This window comes from Pipistrellus kuhlii, unplaced genomic scaffold, assembly GCF_014108245.1.
Source record: "Pipistrellus kuhlii isolate mPipKuh1 unplaced genomic scaffold, mPipKuh1.p scaffold_m20_p_44, whole genome shotgun sequence".
Classification (NCBI taxonomy): Eukaryota; Metazoa; Chordata; class Mammalia; order Chiroptera; family Vespertilionidae; genus Pipistrellus; species Pipistrellus kuhlii.
The window spans coordinates 2,246,327-2,268,768 of NW_023425545.1; the positions used below are offsets into that span (position 1 = coordinate 2,246,327).

The following is a 22,442-nucleotide window of genomic DNA, read 5'->3' on the forward strand; positions in this document are numbered from 1 at the left end:
GCCCCTGTGGGGGACACTGAGCTTTGTCTGGGGGCAAAGCGCGTCCCCTGAAGGCTGGCTGGTGCTGGTGAGAGGGCGTGGGAAAGGCTGTGAGAAGCCCCAGCGGCTCAGGGGCCGCGCCCGGGGCCAAGAACCGTGTGGCCGCTGCCCCCGCCAGGGCCCTCCCCAGCGCCAGCCCTGCCCCGAGGCGCCCGAGGTTTGGGGTGAGGACCGGAAGAAGCCCCTGATGGAGCCGGCCGGGGAGTGTCAGTGCCGCCCGCAGGCAGGAAGCCGCTCTCCGCCCTGACCTGGGAGCATCCTGCTGTCCGCTGTCCGGACGGATGGGCTTCCGGGGGCAGAGGAAGGACAAGGAGTCCGGGAACCGTATTTAGTCTCCGGCCGCGGCGGGGCCCGCAGTGCGGGCAGGGCGCCGCAGCCCACGCCCAGGCCCGGCCTGGGACAGGATGGCGGCCCCTCCGGAGCTGTCCGCCTGGCCGGGTTCGGCTCAGAGGTCCTTCCCGGCTCGCGGGCTCCGGGCGCTGGGAAGGCAGCAGAGGCTCCAGGCAGGTGGGTAGCCGGGGGCGCGTGTGTGTGTGTGTGTGTGTGTGTGTGTGTGACATGCCCTGAATCGGCCGGCGGCTCCGGCTGTTTCCAGTTCCCAGGACACGGCCCAGGGGGCCCGGCCCCGAAGGCAGCGACAAGAATGAGCCTTCCACAGGAAAGGGCCCTGGCAGGGGCTCCGCCGGCCGAGCATCCTCCCGGGCACAGAATGGTCACGGGTTCGATCCCCAGTCAGGGCTCCTATCCGGGCTTTGCATCCAATCCCGTCAGGGCGTGCACAGGAGGCAACGGATGGATGTTCCTAACACTCCCCCTCCCTTCCTCTCTCTCTCAAGTCATTAAAAACATTTTAAAAAAACTTAGACACCCACTGTCTGATGAATCAGCGTGCCCCACTGTCCTCACCCCCCACCCCCCAGAGGAGCCGCGTGGGCTGAGCTGAGCTGGAAGCTGGGGGACGCCGGGAGCTGGAGCCCAGGGCGGCCTCGGCACCGGCGCCGGGGATGAAGTAGCCGCAGAGCCGCCCGCCCGCCCGCCCGCCTGGGTGCTCAGGCGGCACCGGCAGCGCCGGCCCAACGCTATGCTGAGGGCGGCCATGCGGCTGCCGGAGAGGCGGGAGCCTGGGGGCAGACCCAGCGGGGCGGGTGCCTCGGAGCTCGGAAGCCCACCCAGCGCGCGTCCCCATGGCGTGCTCCCCGCCCGCCGGCAGGATCTGTGAAGCGGCCGCCCGTGCTGCCCGGGGAGGGTCCCAAGGGGGTCCTGCCGCCTCCCGCTGAGCCAATCCGGGTTTTGGAGGCCGAGGGATTCCGAGACCCGCTGTCCCTCAGCGTGGCCAGCTGTCGCTCACCCGGCGCTAAGCCGTGTGACAGCCGCGCGGGGAGACGCTGATGGCGGACGGCAGCGGGAGATGGGCGCGATCGGGAGGGGGCGGGCTGGGCCTCGCTCCGGGGGGACGCGGGGTCTCGGCCTGTGCGCTGAGCCGTCCCGCAGGAGGAGGAGGGGGCACGTGGCGTGCTGGCTGCCGGGCCGGGCGGATGGGCTGTGACAGGGGCTGCCCCCCAGAGGGGGCCGTGAGCACGTCAGCAGGCAATCTGCATCCACTTCAGCTCCTGGGAGGCGAGGTGGGCCAGAGCCGCCGCGGGAGACGGAAGGCGGGCGTGTGAGGCGCTGACCAGGGCCGGCGGGGGGCCAGGCCCCAGAGGAGGGGCCCCGAGGAGGGGCTGGTTACGGGCACTCTGGCCTCCTGGAAGGCAGGGCCCAGGCGGGGACTGTGGCTCCAGCACGTGCCCCCCATACTCCCCTCCCCCCCCCCCCCCCCGTACCCCCGCCCCGCCCACCTGGTAGTGGGCCCAGCAGGCCTCCCAGATGTGCAGCGCCTCGGCCTCGGGGAACTCGCGCTTGAAGCACAGCAGCAGCCAGCGGTGGCAGAAGAGCAGCTGCAGGCCGTCCTGGCCCAGCGCCGCCAGGTGCTGGTAGAAGCGCGGGTGCGCCAGCCGCAGCAGCTCCCGCAGGTACAGCTGTGGGCAGCTCGGTCAGCCCGGCCCGGCCCGGCCGGCCGGCCGCTCCCATGAGGGGGAGCCTGCCGCGGGGCCTGAGAGCGGCCTGCGCCCTCCCCAGGAGCCCCAAGCCAAGTCCCCCCGCCCCTCCGCCCCAGCGGCCCGCGCAGCGCACCAGCTGCCGCTCCATGTCCTCGTCCCGCGGCGAGCTGACGAAGATGGTGTTCTGCATGAGGCCCACGAAGCACCAGAAGGTGTCCGACTCGTCCAGCACCTCGGCCAGCAGGGGCGCCACCAGGTCCGACATGCCCTGCGAGTAGCCGATGGCCGGGTGGTACACCGCGTAGTTCAGCAGGATCCTCCTGGACGTGCCAGAGGCAGCCGGTCAGGAGGTGCCGCGCACGCCCACCCAGGCCCCCACCGGCGGCCGGCCGCCCGGGGCCAGCAGAGCCCAGGCCGGAGGCCGCGGCTGCCCGAACCCCTGCCCTCGCATCAGTCCCGGGGGAAGGCGGGTGGCGGATTGTGTGCCATCACGTGCCAGACGGCAGCGGAGTGGTCACGATGCCGGCCCAGGCCAGTGTGGGGTTAGACGGAGGACCAGCCACTGGGAGCCCCTGGGGGAGGCTCAGCCACAGTGTGAGAGCCGAGCAAGGCCCAGCAAGGCCTGGGTGTGTGTCCAGGGCCTGGCGGCTTCACTGGCACCTCAGGAGGGACCTCTGGGCTGGCCTGGGACACTGACCACAGAGGCTGAGTGAAGTTGGCTAAAACAGCTAAAGACCTGTCCAGCTGGCGTGGCTCAGGGGTTGAGCACTGACCTATGAACCAGGTCAGGGTTCCATTCCCGGTCAGGGCACAGGCCTGGGGGACGGGCTCCATCCCCAGTGGGGGGCGTGCAGGAGGCAGCCGATCCATGATTCTCATCATTGATGTTTCTGTCTCTCTCTCTCTCTCTCCCTTCTTCTCGGAAATCAATGAAAATATTAAAAAAAAAAAAATAGCTTCTGGGTGATTGTAAGCCCCACCCCCAGCCGCGCGCCAGCCCACGCCCCAGGGCGAGGCCGGGCGCACCTCATGCTCTCCACGTTGGGGTTGCCCTCGCCGCGGAAGAACTGGCTGCTGCGGTCGGTCCGCACCACGTCCTTGTCCACCGTGAACTGCACCTTCCGCCAGAACTCCCGGTGCTCCGCGGGGGTCATGGAGAGCCTGGCACAGGGAGGCCGGTCAGCGGGGGCGTCCCAGCGTGGCCTCCGCCTCGGGGAGGAGAGCTGACCGCAGCCCGGGGTCAGCCAGGCCCCTCGGGCCTCCGCCGCCCGGCTCCTGAGGCCCTCGGCCACCCCAGCGTCCAGGTGAGTCTGTGGGCGAGAGCCCTGCAGCTTGGCGTGGCCCAGTGGCGGGCAGCGACCTCTGAACCAGGAGGTCACAGTTCGATTCCCTGTCCGGGCACTTGCGGGGGTTGTGGGCTTGATCCCCAGGGTGGGGCGTGCAGGAGGCAGCTGACCCGTGATTCTCTCTCCCCCTGGATATTTCTCTCCCTCTCCCTTCCTCACAGAAATAAATTTTAAAAAATTTAATTAAAAAAAAAACTCTGAAGGGGGCCTGGGGTCATGAGGCTCCCGGTCCCGGCAGACCGCACCCACAGGCCCCCCTACCTCCGCCGCTCGATCTCCGCGTACTCCTGGCGCTTCCGCGCGCGCAGCGCCTCCCTCTCCTGGGACGTGGACTCGGGGCGGTAGAAGCCCAGCAGGAAGGGCCACACCTCCCCGCGGAGGGACACGTCGATGCCGCCGAAGAAGATGGCCTGCGGGCGGGGGCGGCGGGTCGGGAAGGGCCCGGCGGCTCACAGCGCCCCCGGGTGCCCGCTCCGGCGGCTGCGCCTCCGGACACTGAGGCCCCGGTGCGGCCGCGGTTTGCACTGTTTGGAGGGAGCGCGGCCCCTTTCCCAGGCGCAGAGCCAGGCGCACGTCAATGTCAAAGGCCCCCGGGGGCGGGAGGAACTGCGGTTCTCAGGTCGCGGCCTAATCCCCGGGTTTGGGCTCAGCACAGGCCTGATGGAGGCCCCAGCCCCCGGGAAGCGGCTTTGATGGCTAACGGGGCGGCTCCCAGCTCCTCCAGCCCGGGCCCCGGCCCCCGGCCCCACCAGGCGGCCCCGCCCCATCCCGCCCGCCCCGCCCCAAACCCCGTCCCACCGGGCAGCCCCGCCCATCAGGCTCCGCCCCCACAAGGCGGCCACACCCACCCTGACGGTCCCGCCCCTCTGACCCCGCCCTCACTCTGACAGCCACGCCCCCAGACAATGGACCCGCTCCCGCTCCGGTGGCCCCGCCCCAGACAGTGGCCCCGCCTCCACCCTGGTGGCCCCGCCCCCAGACGGTGGCCCCGCCCCGGGGCCTCACCTTGCGCAGCTTGTACTCCTCCTCCAGCTGGCCCAGCTCGTTCAGGTGGCGCAGCCAGGCGGCCACGTCCAGCCGGGGGTAGGCGCTCTCCTCGGGGTGCGTCTCGGAGGAGGGCAGCTTGGGGCGCCGGATGGAGAACTTCATGCACGTCTTCTCGTCGGCCACCTGCTGGGCAGGAGGCAAGCGGGACTGTCCCACTGCCCACCCCGGCGTCGAAGCCAGCTGTGTTGGGGGGGGAACACGGACACGGCCCCTCTCCCCTGCACCAACCCCTGGGTGGCAACTGTAACCACACACAATCAACATGGAGACAGCCTCATCTTCCCTGTTTCCCGGGCCTGGGCTCCCTCCCACCCACAGCCTGCCCCCGCCCGCCCCCCTCCCTCCCACTGGGTCCCCGCCCCCCACCCTCCCTCCCATTGGGTCCCCGCCCCCCACCCTCCCTCCGACCCACAGCCTGCCCCCGCCCACCCCCCCACCCTCCCTCCCACTGGGTCCCCGCCCCCCACCCTCCTCCGACCCACAGCGTGCCCCCGCCCACCCCCCCCACCCTCCCTCCCTTCCATTGGGTCCCCGACCCCCACCCTCCCTCCCACTGGGTCCCCGCCCCCCACCCTCCCTCCCACCCACAGCCTGCCCCCGCCCCCCCCCACCCTCCCTCCCTCCCATTGGGTCCCCGCCCCCCACCCTCCCTCCCACTGGGTCCCCGCCCCCCACTCTCCCTCCCACCCACAGCCTGCCCCTGCCCGCCCCCCCCCACTCACCCTCCCATTGGGTCCCTGCCCCCCACTCTCCCTCCCACCCACAGCCTGCCCCTGCCCCCTCCGCCCCCCACCCTCCCTCCCATTGGGTCCCCGCCCCCCACCCTCCCTCCCATTGGGTCCCCGCCCCCCACCCTCCCTGCCACCCCAGCCGCAGAATGGAATCAATGCCTGTTTGGGCCGCTCCCGCCTCGGCTGGAAGGGCCTGCAATAAATTACAAGTGATTGGCCACATACAAAGGGAGCCTGTTCGGGAGCCGCCTGTCAGGTCGTCTCCACGGGCAGTCGTGATCCAGGCAAAACTGCCGCTGACATTTAATTCAGAAATCAAAGGTTGTCCAGTGGGGGGGCGGCTGGCGGGAGGCTCAGGCTGTGGGAGGGGGCGGTAAAGCAGCCGTTTCTAATAAGCACGTACAGGTCCTTAAACAGGTCATTAAGGAGCGCTTATTACGTGTGTGTGGATGGAGCAAAATATGGCAGCAGCCTTGTCAAAACATGACCGCAGAGAGAGGCCGGCGTTTCCAGGAGCCTGGGCACCCGTTTCCAACCCAGAGTGACTGCCCCATCAGCCCTGGGCACAGCCCACGAGGCCATGGTCAGCCACAGCCTCGAGACCACGGTCACAGCCCGTGAAGCCACGCCCACAGCCCACCATGAGGTCACAGTCATAGTCCGGGAGCCACAGTCAGAGCCCATGAGGCCACAGTCAGCCCGTGAAGCCACGCCCACAGCCCAGAGGCCACAGTGAGCCCTCGAGGCCGCGCGGGAGGAGGCGTGGAGCCCGGGCGGCTGCCTACCTGGCCGTGGAGGCGGGTGCCCGCGCAGCGCTCCCACCGCTGCAGCGCGCCGGCCAGCTTGTCCAGGCCGCCGTGGTGGAAGTGGAGCACCTTGTACTGGCTCTCGCGGCTGGCGACCACCAGCTGGCCGCTGGTGCAGGCCTCGTCACTGCGTGGGGAGGGGGAACACGGGCTTGTCCCAAGGACAGTCAGAGGCCGCGGGGCTGACCTTGGGGCAGGGGACAGGAGTCCTGCAGAGCTGGGCTGCTGGCGGGGGCAGGGGCAGTGCGTCCAGCAGAAGCGCCCCCTGTCCCCCTTGTCCCCCCGCCCGCTTTGCTGAAGGCATGGAAGCGCTGCTCCTTCTCAGGACCAGGGTCCAGGCCTGGTCTCCTCTGCCCCCTGTCCCCACGCTCGCCGCCGGCAGGAGGGCCCTCCCGCGGAGAGGGTGGCAGGTGCTCCGGCCAGGTGGGCGGCAGTGAGAGCCTCCTCGTGGGCACCTCCAGCAGGCATGGGGCATGCTGGGATATTCCCTCCTCCCCCCGGCCCCGCCACCACCACCCTGAGGGCGGATGAGTGAGTGTGGGAGCCCCCCGGGCCCTCTTCCTGGGGGCGCCATGGCGGGCCCCCCTGTGGCCGCACCAGCGACGCCAGGCGGCGCCCGCGGCCGCTCACCTGAAGAAGAGGCGCAGGGAGCGCATGTGCCCCAGGTCCACGCGGAACACGCCGCAGATCTGCTCCAGCGCCCGCGCCCGCGCCCGCTGGGGCTCGTCCCAGCGCGGGGCCTGCAGGCCGTCGCTGCCCGGGAAGCGCAGGTGAGCGTCCACGCCGGAGGGGGAGCTGCGGGCAGGGCGTGAGATGGCCACGCGTGTCTGTCCGTGTGGCCCCGGGGAGGGACAGGGCGGGCGTGGGGACCATTTATTTATTTCAAATGGTATTTTATTGATTTTTTTACAGAGAGGAAGGGAGAGGGATAGAGAGTTAGAAACATCGATGAGAGAGAAACACCCGTCAGCTGCCTCCTCCACGCCTCCCACCGGGGATGTGCCCGCAACCAAGGCTCATGCCCCTGACCGGAATCGAACCCAGGACCCTTCAGTCCGCGGGCTGACCCTCTATCCGCTGAGCCACGCCGGTTTCGGCTGTGGGGACCACTTCAACGTGCTCCCCGCGTAGACCCTCACACACGGGCCAAACGCACGTGCACACAGCAGGCTCTCAGACACGCATGAACCAACAGGTGAATCCATCGCAAGTCACGGCAATGGCATCTACACGCGGGCGGGAAAGTGTTTTCGTGGCCAAATTCTGTCCCGCTTCCTATGGGCCGAGGAGGCCTCAGTGAAAGCCCTGCTGTGTGGCCTCGGGCTGGTGACCGAGCCTCTCTGAACCTCTGTGTCCTCAGCTGCAACGCGAGGCTCACGGCAGGACGCGGTGCAGGATAAGGCCGTGCGGGGCAGCCTGGTCCCGCGGGCTGCTCCCCGCCGTTCTAGGCAGCATGGGGCTTCGGCTGGGTCCACACTGGCTCAGGCTCTTCCGGAACAATCACTGGCCCACTTAGGGAACGTGCGGCCATTACTGTTATTGATACTGACCGTGAACATCTGTTAAACACCCAGCATGGGCTGCCCTGGGTTAGCCACCCCTCAGGAGCTGTGGCCAGCCTCCCGATGACCCTGTGGAGTGGGTAGTGCTGGGACCCCATGCACAGAAGGGGACCGCGGCCCAGAGAGGCTGAGCGACCTTCCTGAGGCCACACAGCGGGCAGGTGGGCGCGGGGGGACTAGAATCCCAGCGCCGGGGCGGGTGCCAACGTGGAATGTGGGAAACAGTCTGGCAGCGACTCAGGCCAAACACCCTCTCCCGGGCGTTCCCCCGGGAGGCCTGGCAGCGTTCGCACAACGTCTGCCAGGACGTTTCGGCAACGGCATTCGCAATGGCAACACCAGGAGCGACCGCGCGTCCCTCCACCGGCAAACCGAGGCCCACGGCGCTCCTCTGGCAGGGACCGCGGCTCAGCGACACAGAACAGCGGGCGGCGGGGACGGAGCGGCCGGCGATGCCCAGGAGCAGGCCTCCCACACAAACAGCCAGCGTGACGCTCCGTGCACCGCGTTGAGTGAAAGAAGCCGGACCCAAAGCCGCACGAAGGACCACTCAGCCTCACTGACGAAGGCCCAGCGGAGAAAGGAGCGGCTTCTGCAGGTGGAGTCAGAGCCGCTGGATATCAGTGTGTGTGTGTGTGTGTGTGTGTGTGTGTTTCTGGAACTCCCACCCCTGCCGCTGGGAATGTACAGCATGAAACACCCACCCACCCAGGACCTGGCCCTGCCACCCCAGGACGTGGCAAGAGCAGGAACAGCGTGTCCGTGGGCAAGGATCCCGCACCCAGGCCGTGGCCGCTTCCTGCATGAGAGCTGAGACCGGAGCGCGGCCCCACCGGAGCCGGTGAAGCCGCGTGGGGGACGCCGGCAACGCCACAGGGCTCGTCGGCGAGAGAAACGAAGGTGCTGAGGATGGGGTGGTGGCGTGGACACACGGAAGACTCACCATGGGACAGAGAAGCCAGACAGACAAACACAACAACACACACCTGCGTGATTCGTTCACATCAGACTCCGGGAAATGCACACGCGTGTACCGTGACAGACAGGTAGGTCGTGGGGGGCGGGCCGGCGGCGAGGGCGCCTCCCAGAGGCGCCGTGAGCCCTGGGGTGGGCGGAGGTTTGTTACCGCGATGGTGGGGTGGGTTCATGGCATGCACACGGCAAAGCTCAGCACACCGGGCACTTCAGATCCACACCGCTTACCGGACCTCAGCCACACTTCCATGCCGACCGGAAGACCCAACACCAACACAACGCAGTGTGACCACTGGATTTCCAACGGGGGAATACTGTCATACATCGTGATGCATTTTATAAAAGTGTCTATTGACCAAAGATTCTCACACTAGCGTATTGGAAGAAGAAACTAGGATACAAAACCACATGAAATGTGATGTCAATATGATGTTATATGTGATGTATATTGACCTGTATTTTATATCTACACCAGAGGCTGGTGCACAAAATCATGCACAGGTAGGGTTCCTAGGCCTGGCCAGCGATCAGGGCCAATCAGATGCCTTCTCCTCCCCCCCTTCCCTCCTTCCCTCTCTCTCACCCTCAGTGCCCTGCCACCACTGGTGGCCCACCATGTTCCACGCCGCCCCCTGGTGGCCAGTGCATGTCATAGCGATCAATGGAACTCCTGTTCTCTTGGTCGAACTCCGGGGGGGACACTCTGCATATCAGCCTTTTACATATTTAGATGGTATATCAGGAAACTATATCAACATCATAATAAGAAAAACTTTAGTGGCGTGTTGGTGCTTTAGTTTATAAGTATTCTAAAAGGCGCACTGCATCATTTTGACCGTCAGACACAATGAGCTGAACCCAACAACGTATAAAAGGATTACGCCCCACAACACGGAATGCCAAGGTGGCTCCACACACGGAGGCCACACACAGGCCAGTAAAAGCCAGAAACCACAGAACCACCTCGTCAGCTGCAGAGAAAACACGCGGTGACAAACATCCAGCACCTTTCATAACAAAAGCCCTCAGCAGACTAGAAATAGAAAGGTACGCCCGCAACCCGGCAAAGGGCATCCGTGAAAAACCGCAGCTGACTCACCCTCAGGAGCCCCGGTCACTCCCCGGAGGCTCTACTTGGGATGATCAGGTCACGAACACCATGCATGTGCACGCACACAGCTTCACACGCACGCAGGTGAGCACACACGTGGGTGCACACGCATACAGGTGAGCACACACATGCAGGTGCACACGCACATGGGTGAGCACACAGTTGCACACATGCAGCTGCACACACAGTTGCACATGCACACACACAGGTAAGCACGCACACAGGTGCACACAAGCAGGCACGCACGCAGTGTTGGGTCCGTCCACCCCTGGGCTGGGCGCTGCCCGGTCCCGCAGCCCCTGAGGTGGCGGCCGTGCAGGGCAGGCTGGCTCCGGAAGCATCCGGGCATCAATCAGCAAAGCCAGAGCACGCGGCCGAGTGTCCCTGGCTGTGTACCCGCCCAGAGGCCGGTGCTGGCTGCGCGGTGCCGGCTCCTCCGCTAACGTGATTACCGGCCCCAGGCCCGGCCGGAGCCACTGGCGGCAGGAGCCATTTGTTTGTCTGCTCCCTGAAGCATTGACAAACGCACGGAGGCTGAGGGAGCTGGGCCCGCTGATAAACACGGTAATAATAAACACGGTAATCCGTGATTAACAGCCGGCAGGAGGCCATGCTGCCGTGCCCGCCGGCTGCCGGGAGCCCCGGTCCGGCCCACCGCGGCCTGAGACCCCGCTCCCCCGCCCCAGGCCGGGCCCAGCGCCCGGGCTTCAGCCCCGCACCTGGACGAGAAACGGCTTTCCTCGCTGCGCTGCTCTTCCCGATACGTGCAGCCCGCCCAGGGCTGAACCTGGGGGTGCGTGTGAACCAGGGAAATGAGGGGCGGCCACAATTCCCCCAAGCGTGGCCCCGCACGCCTGCCTGTTGGAACTGCTCCCAATGTGCAGCTGAGTGAGGAGCTTGAGGTCCTCAGGCCAGGCCCCCACTGCCTCACCCATCATGTGACTTCTCCAAAGGGGAAGCTGTGACCACATCGAAAAGCTGCGCTGCAGCCCACCCCCCCCCACCCCCCTCTCTCTTTTTTTTAAAATATATTTTATTGATTTTCCACAGAGAGGAAGGGAGAGGGATAGAGAGCTAGAAACATCGATGAGAGAGAAACATCGACCAGCTGCCTCCTGCACATCCCCTCCCGGGGATGTGCCCGCAACCAAGGTACATGCCCTTGACCGGAATCGAACCTGGGACCCTTCAGTCCGCAGACCAACACTATCCACTGAGCCAAACCGGTTTCGGCCATGATTCTCTCTTCAATGAGGCCTCTATGCCTCTCCCTCCCTTCCTCTCTGACGTCAGTAAAACACGTTAGAAGAAAAGAAACACACACGAGGCCGGAGGGGCCCGGCGTGGGCAATGGCCGCGTGGAGCGCCTCCAGGAGCCGCTGACGCTTTATTTTTTAAAATATATTTATTGATTTCAGAGAGGAAGAGAGGAGAGAGAGAGAAACATCAATGATAAGAGAGAATCATTGATCAGCTGCCTCTCACATGCCTCCTACAGGGATCGAGCCCGCAACCCAGGCCTGTGCCCTTGGCCGGAATCGAACCTGGGACCCTTCAGTCCTCAGGCCGACGCTCCATCCACTGAGCCACATGGCCTGGGCAGCAGCCGTCACTTTACAAGGAGGAAGAAATTTGGCTCCTGACCAACCACTCCAGCCGCCAAAGGCCAGGCCACACAGACACAGCGAAACCTGCCGCTCTCAGCACACAGCGGCCCCGCAGACGGTTCCAGTCCCCGCCCGCACGGCTCAGTGGTCAGTGCCGACCGATGACCAGGCGGTCATGGCTCGATTCCCGGTCAGGGCACCGCCGGGTGTGGGCTCCATCCCCAGTGCGGGGTGTGCAGCGATTCTCTCATCATCGATGTCTCTATCGCCCTCTTCCTTCCTCTCTGAAAGCAATTTAAAAATATTTTAAAATAAATAAGTAAACTCACTGGGAGCAGCCCTGCTGGCGGGGGGCACAGGTGGGTGTGTGGCGTGGCCTCTGCCACCGGTGGATGCCCCCCAGCCCCCTTCCCCGCCTCCACGCCCCTGGGGACTGTGCCTGCCAGAGTGAGTGTGGGTGAACGCAGAGTCTCCCTCAGGGTGAGCTGGGGAGCACCCGCCACCCAGCGCCTCCCCAGGTGGCGGGTCCTGGCCAAGGGGCCGGGCCGGGCTTCTGGGAAGAACAGAGACGGGCAGCTGCCCCTCGCCCAGGAGCCAGGTGGTGGCGGGTGGCACCTCCCTGAGTGCCAGGGGGAACATCCGAGCGAATGAGCGCTGATCTCTGGGCGAGGGTGGCACCTTTGCCCTCCCCCGCCCCCGCCCCCGTGGCTGGAGCCCAGGGGCTCTCTGTGCTTTCACTGAGGGAGGCCCTGGCTTCGAACACAGCCCTGTACACACGTCCCACAACACACACACACACGCACACACACACGGACATGCCACGACACGCACAATATACATGGGTACATGTGCGCACACACATGAACACTCGCCGCAGTACATGCAATAACACCACACCACACTCAATATGCATGCACACACATACATAAAAGCAAACACACAAACACGTATACGACACACGCACACAGACATGCACACACTCATGGGCACAGGTGCACACGTGCACTGTGCGCACTCACATGCAGACATGTACACTCACACACATGGTCACACACATGGTCACACTCACACACACAGTCATACACACACGGATTCAGGAGTCGGGAGAGCATTAGTCGGCACTGACCACTGAGCCGTGCGGGCGGGCTCTGTTACTGTTACTACAGGCCGGGGGCCAGCCACCCTGAGGCCTCGGGCCATGCCAGGGTCAGCACAGCCACAGGGGCGTGGCGAAGACAAGACCGGGCTGCGCACCGGGCACCGGGGAGGTGGAGGGTCGGCAGGCGCGCCGGCCGGACCTGGAGACGGACCCCGGGAAGCATCGGCGGGGGCCTGGGCCCAGGGAGCCGCGGGGTGTGAGCCGGCTGGCCCTGCCGTGGGCACCGGCAGCAGGACCTGCTCCGAAAGAATCCAGCTCTGGCCCGGCCGAGGGGTGCAGGGCTGAGCGTCGACCTCTGAGCCAGGGGCCAGGGTCCGATTCCCCGCCAGGCACAGGCCTGGTTTTGGGCTCCATCCCCAGTGTGGGGCGTGCAGGAGGCAGCCGATCCCTGATTTCCTCTCACCACGGATGTTTCTCTCCCCCTCCCTCCCTGAAATTAATAAAAATACCCACAGCCCCTGGGGGGCCGGCAGCACGCTGAAGAGCGAGGTGCCCCACCGGAGCCCTGGGCTGGCCTCAGCGTCTCCTCCTGGGGACGAGGGTGCATGGGGGAGGGGGGGGTGCGCCCGTCAGGCCCAGGCCTCAGGGCCTCGTCTCCTGCCATCTTGGGGGCCCAGGCACCGCCCCCCCTTACGGAGGAAAAATCGAGGCGGGAACAGGAGCGGTGTGCCCGCCCCGGGGCCGGCCGCTGCCTGCAGCCTCGGAAGCCCTGCTCGCCACCCGCTGTCGGTGCTGGAGGGGTGTGTGGCCGGGCCTTGGGGAGAGGCACTCTCGGGGTCCCTGAAGCAGGGATGGGGTTCCTGTGTCGGTGGAGGGCCTGGGGGCCTCTGTCCCCGCACAGCGCAGGCAGGGCCCGGGCTGCGGGAGCGGAAGGTGCCGTGTGGGCACCGCGGGGCTGCGGCTGCATCACACGTGTGTGTGTGTGTGTCCCAGGCAGGCAGGGCCGTTTCGTCAGCCGCTGGCTGCATTGCGACAGCCGAGGCCTCTGCAGGCCCCGCTCAGGCAGCTACAGGGGCCTCTGGGGTCCCCAGAGCCCGCGGGCCACCCCCGGGGCTGTGACGCCAAACGCGGGGCTCCCTGTGTGGCCCCCGGCCCCGGCCCCCGCAGGGCTGCTCGGGGGCCCCGGGGCCCCGTGGTCTGTGAGCGGCAGCAGTTGCGTTTGCCGGTCTGACACCCATGGGAGCCCCTCTCGGGAGGGAGGCCGAGCTGCCTCCCTCCATGGGGAGGGGGGGGGGGCTCCTGCTGCCACGCGAGGCCCTGCCTGGAGCCGGAGGCGTGGGGGCCTGGAGACACTCCCACCTCCTCTGAGAAGCCCTGCCCCCAGGACAGAGGGGGGCACCGGGAGGAGAGGGGTGACCAGAGAACGTGAGAGACGCTGGACGCCAGCTTGCTCAGGCGGAGCTGGCCGAACGGCCTGAGCCACCTGGGTGCCTGCCGTGGTCTCGGGCGAGGACAGTCCCCACGGCTCCGCCTCACGTGGCGCCTCAGGCCCCGTTCACAGCCCGGCCGCCCGGGCGGCAGCTGGACCTGGACCCGTGTCTGGGCCCCCGCCCGCTGCCCTGCGCTGGGGACACGGGAAGGCTCACAAAACCGCCGGAGCCTGAGGCTGGGGGACCCGTGTCACCACCCGGGGGGTGGGACCTGCTGGCGCCCTCGGGCCCTGGCGGTGGGTCCGGGCTCCTCCCAGAGGCTGGTCCTCCCAGGCCCCGTGTTTCTGTCCCCTGAGTGGGAGGCGCAAACGTGACCCCAGCCAGGACACAGGGGCACAGCCCGGCCTGGGGGGCGCCTGGCACCACACCGGCCCCTCCCCGAGCAGAGCCGCGAGGCACCCATGCCTGCCCCCCGCACCCCCGTGCTGGCGGGGCCCCGGCAGCCGCTGGCCCTCGCACTGGCCGCTGCCTGTGGCTCTGAGGTAACCTGACGTGCCGGAGACGATGCCCCACCTGCCTCCAGGCCCGGCTGCCTGGGCCCTGCCCCCCGGAAAGCCCCCCACAGGCAGCTCTCAAAATCCAAATGTGTGCTGACCGGATGGCTCAGTGGGTGAGCACTGACCTATGAACCAGGATTCTCCCTCATGTTTCTCTCTCTCCCTCCCTCTCCTTTCCTCTCTGAAATCAATAAAATAACTTTTTTTGAGTTCGGTGAGGAAGAAGAAAAGTAATAATTCAGTTGCTCAGTCACTATGGCTGCATTTCCAGGTTTGTTGGCCCACGTGAACAAGGGGATGTGAACAGGTGAGATGGTGATGTGAACAAGGGGGCGGGGCCACGTGAACAGGTGAGATGGTGATGTGAACAAGGTGGGGCGGGGCCACGTGAACAGGTGAGATGGTCATGTGAACAAGGGGGCGGGGCCACGTGAACAGGTGAGATGGTCATGTGAACAAGGGGGTGGGGCCACGTGAACACACGAGTGTAGGGGTGTGAAAAGGGAGAAGGGCACATGAACTTGGAGGAGAGTGATGTGAGGGCGGAGGCGGGGCCAGAGAAGACCGAGGCTGAGATGGATGGATGCAGCCAGGAGCCCCGGAGCTGGAGGGGCTGCTGGGGAAGCAGGCCGTGGCTCAGGGCGGGCACAGCGGAGGGGATGCGGGTGACGGGGCGGCTGGGCGGCCAGTCCCTCAGGGGGGCTCACGGGTGCAATGACCCCGCGGCTCCGAGGGCCCAGGAGAGCCAGTGCGGCTTCAGGGCACCGCCCGCCCGCCCTTTCCCGGCCCTGGGGTTCCCAGCCTCCCTCTGCGGGGCACTCTCTCCCCTCAGCTGCTGAAGCCCCAGCCGCCTGGGGGACCCTCCGGCAGGCAGGGTGACCTGAAGGGCCTGGGGGGGGGGCAGAGGAAGGGAGAGAAGGAGGGAGGGAGGAGGCTGTCTGCCCTGGGGGGACAAGGGCAGGTCATTAGCCTGCCCTGGCAGGCTCCCTGCCCCGGTGCTCCTGCATTGGGTGGGGGAGGGAGAGGAGAGGGGAGCAGGCGGTGTGCGGGTGCAGGGACCGCCTGGCCTTCCTGGGAGCCATATCCTGACCGCCGGGCACCTTGTGAAAACTGAGAAAGAAAAAAGTCATTCTGAGGACTCGACCCTCACCTCGGGCACATCTCCCCCCATCCCCATCCCGTCTCCGCGGGGTTCACCGGTGCTCACAGTCTCCCAGGAGCTCACCCTCCCGGGTCTCCGTCCTGCTGGGTGGGGTGCCGGCGGCACGAAGCCCACAGCTGTGAGCTCCGCTGGGCAGGGCTGCCCGGGCTGTGTCCACACATCAGGTCTCAGCACAGATTTTAAATGATTTTAATTTTTTAAAAGTGTTTTTTATTGATTTTTTTACAGAGAGGAAGGGAGAGGGATAGAGAGTTAGAAACATCGATGAGAGAGAAACATCGATCAGCTGCCTCCTGCACACCCTCCACCGGGGATGTGCCTGCAACCAAGGTGCATGCCCTTGGCCGGAATCGAACCCGGGACCCTTCATTCTGCAGGCCGATGCTCTGTCCACTGAGCCACACCGGTTTCGGCAGAACTGATTTTAATAGAATGTGGGCTGGCGGGGCTCCGTGGTTGAGCATCAACCTATGAACAGAAGGTCACGGTTTGATTCCCGGTCAGGGCACAGGCCCGGGTTGTGGGCTGGATCCCCAGAGCGGGGCGTGCAGGAGGCGGCCGATCCGTGGCTCTCTCCCATCATGGATGCTTCCCTCTCCCCTCCCTTCTCTGTGACGTCATGAAGACGGATTTAAAAAAGAACACGTGTGTAATTGGCCGCCTGCCGTTTCTGACACAGCGTGCATCCGCGGCTGCTCGCTCTCCCCTCTGGCAGCACTGAACTCGGGGTCACAGGCCCTTGGGGAGGCGGATGGTGTGCCCTCAGAAAAATGCACCCCCAGGAGCCCCCACGCACAAGGTGGCATGAGATTGGGGGGCCACGGGCCCCAGTTCAAACCCCGAGCTGAGGGGGACTGAGCTGCCATGTATGTCCTCTTCTGCTGGACGTCGAGGTCTTTTTTTTTTTTTTTAATACATTTTTTTAATGGATGGCAGAGAGGGAGGGAGGGGGGGAGAGAGGAACATCAGTGATGAGAGTGTCATGGAGCAGCTGCCTCCTGCACGCCACCCACTGGGGATGAGGCTCGCAGCCCTGGCCTGTGCCCTGACCGGGAATCCACCCGTGACCTCCCGGTCAGAGGTCACCGCTCAGCCCTGAGCCGGGAGGGGCGCTGGGTTCATTCCCCGTTATGAACACCGGGGTGAACGCCTCACAGGGCGGCTGCCGCCAGACCCGGTCCCAGCAGCAGTTCCCAGAGGCCTTCTGCTTTTGGGGAGAAGCTGCGTGTCCGTTTACAATACCCCACCGGGGGCCTGCGGAAGCGCCACGGGGCGGGGGGACCCACAGGGGGTCACAGGTGGGGTGGGGTCCTGCTGTCCCACATCCTCACCCGGAGGCCCTGAGGCTGCACCGTGCCTCCTGGGACAGGCACAAATGATCTTGCCTGGGTTCAACCTCGCCGCCCCCCAACCCAAGCCGCGGTGGGAGGAGCCACGGAAGCCAGTGCTGCTGGCAGAGCTGGGGCCACGGGGGGGGGGGGTATGTCCCCGGTGAGGCCTGACTCCTGGCATCCCTGCTGGCGCTGGATGCCTGGAGGTGGCGCCATCTAAGACCAGGCCCCGCCAGCTCCCCCCGCAGGCGCACCGGAATGGCGCTGCCATCTGTCACCACCTGCCGCTGGGATCCACCTGCCACGGAACACAATGCCCGGGGCTCTCCCATGGGGGCGCTGTCCCCACCTCCCATCTCCAGCCACAGCTCAGCCTCCACGCGCAGTTCCCGGCTCTGCCACTAGAGGGACCCCGTGAGCCGGCCCGCCCTCCTCTGGGGACCGGTTCCCGGGAAACCGGACTTCCCTCCGGAGCAGCGGAGCTCCGGGTGCTCAGTGTCCGCAGGCCACGCCCCTCCCCGGGGCCCCTCCCAGCACGGTTCTCACTGTGCACACTGGGAGCCCCTGGGTCAGCCGCTGCCCTTCGGGGCCCTCCCCCACCCATCCGGGTTCCAGGCGGGTGCGGTGCAGCCTGGGCATCAGGTTTACACGCTGCCCGCGTTCTCAGGACAGCGGGGCGTCTGCAGCGGCGCAGGGCCCCCTGAGCACCGCAGCCAGGAAGGAGCCTGACGCCGCTCCGGCTGGGCCTTGAGGAGGGAGGGGAGACGGGGGGGGGGGGGGCGCGAGTGAAAGAAGCCGGACACAGGCCACCTGCCGGGACCCGGAGGCAGGACGCGCCCGGTGGGGGCTGGCGCCGGGCGGGGTGGCCGTGAGTGGGGCAGGGCTTCCTTCGGGGGCGCTGAGAAAGTTCTGGAACTGACTGAGGTGACGGTGCAAACACGAAGGGCCCTGACTTGTTGAAAACGGGCCCGTCAGCAAAACGGTTAGGTGCGTTTTAGAACGAAACACACACGCACGCACACGCACAGACGCACGCACATGCACGCGCACACATGCACACGCGCACACGCACAGACGCACGCACACACACATGCGCACACGCACAGACGCACGCACACACACGCGCACACGCACAGACGCACGCACGCGCATGCGCACACGCACGCGCCCAGGCTGGGAGCCCCGGTGGCCCCGCTCGGCACATACAGAGGCGGCAGGGGCGCATGAGGCGAGCAGCACGTCGGCGTTTCCCTCTAAAACCAACAATAAGCGTTTAAAATGAAGAGGAAACACCGAGTCCCCGACTCCAGGGCCCGCGTCTGCCCGCCGCGACCACAGCCTCCGCGAAGTCCCGGGCCCTGCACGTGCCACGCGGGGAGCAGTCACGGTGGCGGGCGCCCTGTGCGCGGAGGGCTCCCAGCACCCCCGGCCTGGCCTCTGGCCTGTCACCGCCCGCGGGCGGGATCGCCGTGAGGACTGGGGAACAGCCGCGCTCGGGCTGTGAAAGGGGCCGGGGCCCTCACGCGCCGGCGAGGAGCACCCAGGCCGGGAGGGAGGAGGCGCCGGCATGAGCTCTCGGGGAACCACAGACTGTCATTACTCCCCCGCCTGGCGAAGAGGAAACGGGATCCCCAAATCCAAGCTCCTAAGGAACCAGGCAGCTGAGCAGGCCCGGCCCTGGTCCTCCTCCTGCCACTGAGACCGCGGCCACAGGCCGTCAGCCACCAGCCACGGGACCATCGGCCACAGACCACCAGCCACGGGACCGTCAGGCAGCCTGGCACCCCTCTAAGCACAGTGGAGACGAGAGCTCAGACACCTGTCCCTCCGCAGGCCCCTGGGCTGCGGGGCGCCCGCAGGTATGGCTGCGCTGCCGTGCGGCACCACCAGGGGGCGCTCTAAGGCCCGCCGCAGGCCCCAGGCAGGGGCTGGCGCGTCGTTCCCAGCCGGGCCCTCAGGTGGAATCACCTCACCGCTCAGCACGCTTTATGGGTCCCCCCTCCCGCCAACGTGGGAACATGTTATCAGTGCACCCTCGAGCTTCAATGGAGCGCGATTGATCGAGGGCTGATATCAGAATGAATCCCAAATTCCTTCCCGCTGAGGCGCATAGCGTTCCGTGTCCCTGCACCGCGCCCTGACTGCCCGGCTCACCGGTCCCGATCACCCCGAGTCCTTGTGCACCCAGCGGGCTCCCACCCAGTGTGGCCAGGGGACTGGCTGGGTGCCCTCTGGCCGGGGGTGGCCCCGGCTGGGCTGGGTTTGCACAAGCCCGCTGTCCAAGAGCCGTGTGCACGCCCGCCTCTGGGGCGCCCCAAGCACCCCAAGCATGCTGTACGGTTTCCATGACAACCACTCCCATCAGGCCCACGGCAGGCTAATCCCCTGGGGCTGGCGACACACCCCAGGCCCCCAGCGTGGCCGCAGGCCCAGACCGGACACTCACCCGCTCTCGCCCTCCAGGAACACGGAGCCGCTGCTGTCCACCAGGGCGGCGCTCACGGGCGACAGGCAGCAGGGGGAGGAGAAGGCGTCCGAGTCGGAGTCGAAGGAGCTGTCCCTGCTCAGACCCTCGGCCGACAGCTCCATGGAGCCCTCCTCGCCCGCCTCGGGCTGCGGCTCCCGCCCCTCCTCCGTCCCGTCCTGTGAGCTGCCGGCGGACAGGGTCCCGGAGGGGCTGTGGGCCGGCTGCGAGGCCGGGAGGGCGCCGTCCATCCCCAGGCCCCGGGCCAGCTTCTCCCCGTCCCCCCGGAGGGTGTCCTCGTCCCGGGGCGACAGGGGCGGCCGCGGCTCCGTGGGGGAGACCCGGCTGGGGGCCCCGGAGCTCTGGGTGCGCCGGCCCCGCGGTCGGGGTGCTGAGTGCACGGGGGAGCCCTCGGGGGTGATGTAGCGCAGCGCCTCCTCGTCCTGCCGCTGGATCCGGGAGTTGGGGACCCACGCGAGGATGAGGGTGGCCCCCAGCAGCTCATCCTTCTCCATGTACAAGCACAGGTAGCCTGCGGGAGGGCGGCGAGCGAGGGCGGCGGTGAGCGAGGGCCGTGCACAGCGGCCTCACCTGCCAGGCACACCGGGCTGTGGGGCTGGGAGCTTGGCACAGCCCGGCCCTGAGTGAGACGCGGGGGGTGGGGGGAGGGGGAAGGCAGGGTAGGGATGGGGACGCCAGGCCTGGGATGAGTGCCGGCTGCAGGGCTGCTCAGTGCCCGGGAGGAGCCGCAGCACCGCCCAGCAGCAGCCGCCCTGTGCTCTCCTCCACCGAGCCCTCCTCCGGCCGGAGCCACCCTGTCCTCCTGGGTCCCCTCAAGCCCGGGGCTGCCCCGGGGCTCCCGGATCCCTGTGGGAGGACGCAGGACTCAGACCCCACACAGGGAGGGTTCCAGAGGGGGCTGCCCCGGGGGCTCCTTCATTTGGCCACCGCCCTATCGGCATCGTTTTTCTTTTCGTTTAAAAAATATATTTCTTACTGATTGCTGAGGAGAGAGAGATGGAAACATCCAAGAGGAGAGGGAATCATGGACCAGCTGCCCCCTGCACGCCCCCGACTGGGGATGGAGCCACAAGCTGGGCCTGTGCCCTGACGGGAATGAACTGTGACCTCCTGGCTCCTAGGCTGACACTCAGCACCCAGCTGCCGGCGCGGGCACCCTAGTCTTTATGCAGCTTTTGGGAGCGGCGCCACCTCTCTGGGCTCCTCACTCTCAGTTTGGGGGGACAGTGGCATTCCCCCCGGCAGCACCTGCCACTTCAAGGTGTCCTGATTCCCAGGCCTACCGCCCCGCCCCCGCCCCTCCCAGACCCCCAGCCCCGGCTTCCTGGCTCCCCCCGCCCCGGGCTCTGTTCTGAGAGGTCATGTAGGGTGGGCGCTGGGCCTGGACCTCCCTCAGGCTCTGCCCACGCGGCTCCCGCCAGCCGGGCACGGGGACCAGCTGTCCCGCACTCAGTCCCGGGGCTCTGGGACCGGGAGGAGGGCCCAGACCCGCCGCCATCACAGCAGGATCAGCCACGGCGCTGCCGCCACGTGTGCTGCGCTTTCGTTCACACCCAGAACGCAGCCCGCTCAGACCGGCCCGGCCCGGCCCGGCCCGCCCCAACACACCTGTCCCAGGGGGCCCCAGCTCTGGTCAGGTGACCTCAGGGTGAGGGTGAGACAAGCGGGGAGTGACACCAGAGCCCCTGAAACCTCCCTCCCCTCCCCTCTCACTCACCTGGGTGGTGCTCCCCCAGCCCCTGCAGCCCCTCGGGCGGGTGCACACACACGTTGTTCTTGGAGTAGAGGATCTCCCCGTCCAGGGCGGAGGGGGGCCCGCCCCCCGGGGCGAGGGTCAGGAGGTCCGAGGCTCTGGAGGAGGCCCGGCGGAGGAGGCGGCCCAGAGACATCGCCGGGGGGTGTTCCCATCCTCCGCTCACGTGGGCCCCGTGGGCACGTCCACACCTACCTGGGGGGCGAGGGAGGGGGGATGCATGGGGCCACGGCCCCGCACTCGGCAGGTGCCTGTCAGCCCCAAACTGGGCTGGTTCGCTCCTGAGAGGGTCCTGCCAGCCCAGGCCACACAGCGGGTCTCCACCGCACTGCCCCCTGGGGCCGGGCCAACCTGTGCCCTCAGGATGGCGAGCTCATCCCTGACCCCCCCACCGAGCAGCACAACCGGAGAAGTGCAGACGGCGCCTGTGTCCCCTGGGTGGGACACGTGCCACCCTGCTTACCCACTGGCCAGACACCTGGGCAGGGCCGCTCCCCAGGCCCGCCGCCCCCCAGGAGCCTCCCTGGCAACTCCAGGCCGAGGGCCTCCCGTCTGTTCTCATGTAGCGGTCACCACAGGGCGCGGCATCCCTGGCCTCTGAGGTTCGGTCTGGCCCGGTGACTCCGGCTGTGTGCCTGCCGTATGACCGCCACACCGCGCCCGGCGGCCACCTGTCACCCCGCAGAGCTGGCCGCCCACACTGAGTGACGGGAGGGCCCGGGGCAGACCTTTGTCCTCCAGAGCCAGTTCCAGCCCCCCCCCCCCCCCCCCACACACAACCTGGACAGCCCTGCCCGCCCGGCTGCAGCCTAGGGGAGCGCGGACGACTGTGCATCTGAGAAAGTCAGCCGGATATTTGCTCTCAGACAATTCCTTCCTATGTGTTTATTTAGTGTGTGTGTTTTAAACATGTTTTTATTGATCTCAGAGCGAAAGGGAGAAGGACGGGGGGGGTGTGTGTGAGAAATATCTATGATGAGAGAGAGTCATGGACCGGCCGCCTCCTGCACGCCCCCCACTGGGGATGGAGCCCAAAACCGGGCCTGTGCTCTGACCTGGAATCGAACCCTGACCTCCTGGTTCCTGGGTCAAAGCTCAGCCCCGAGCCGCCGGCGGGGCTCCTGGTGTTCAAATGCACGTGTTTGCTCGGGAGCCGGTTCCACCCGACGGAGCCTGGCTCCCAGCCCCAGCTCGTAAGGAGCGGAGATTCCGTGACCTTGTTTTTTTAAGCTCTTTTTCAAAACGTTATGCAATGTGCTCAGAAGTGTAAAAATGACCCATATCTGAACTCAACCCCAAAATGCCCGTGTGCTTCCCTCTCTCCCACGCCTTCCCTGCAAAGCAAACCTCAGCGAGGATCGG

At 66.7% G+C, this 22,442-nt stretch overlaps 1 protein-coding gene across 2 annotated transcripts in view; it reads right to left on the minus strand.

Annotated features, from left to right (window-relative positions):
- TBC1D16 (TBC1 domain family member 16) overlaps window positions 1-22,442 on the minus strand; it is a 57,321-nt gene that overhangs the window by 27,834 nt on the left and 7,045 nt on the right. Inside the window, exons 1-10 of one of the 2 annotated variants that reach the window (XM_045572177.1) lie at window positions 21,716-21,842; window positions 21,045-21,275; window positions 19,289-19,838; window positions 6,639-6,803; window positions 5,988-6,135; window positions 4,430-4,597; window positions 3,686-3,834; window positions 3,105-3,239; window positions 2,212-2,398; window positions 1,878-2,057 (exon numbers count right to left, since the gene is read on the minus strand). In XM_045572177.1, coding sequence (XP_045428133.1) covers window positions 1,878-2,057; window positions 2,212-2,398; window positions 3,105-3,239; window positions 3,686-3,834; window positions 4,430-4,597; window positions 5,988-6,135; window positions 6,639-6,803; window positions 19,289-19,838; window positions 21,045-21,216 — 1,854 coding nt within the window. In that variant the 5' untranslated portion in view covers window positions 21,217-21,275; window positions 21,716-21,842. Of the gene's footprint in view, window positions 1-1,877; window positions 2,058-2,211; window positions 2,399-3,104; window positions 3,240-3,685; window positions 3,835-4,429; window positions 4,598-5,987; window positions 6,136-6,638; window positions 6,804-19,288; window positions 19,839-21,044; window positions 21,276-21,715; window positions 21,843-22,442 lie in introns of those variants that run through there. The other variant, XM_036412221.2, reaches the window with a different exon arrangement.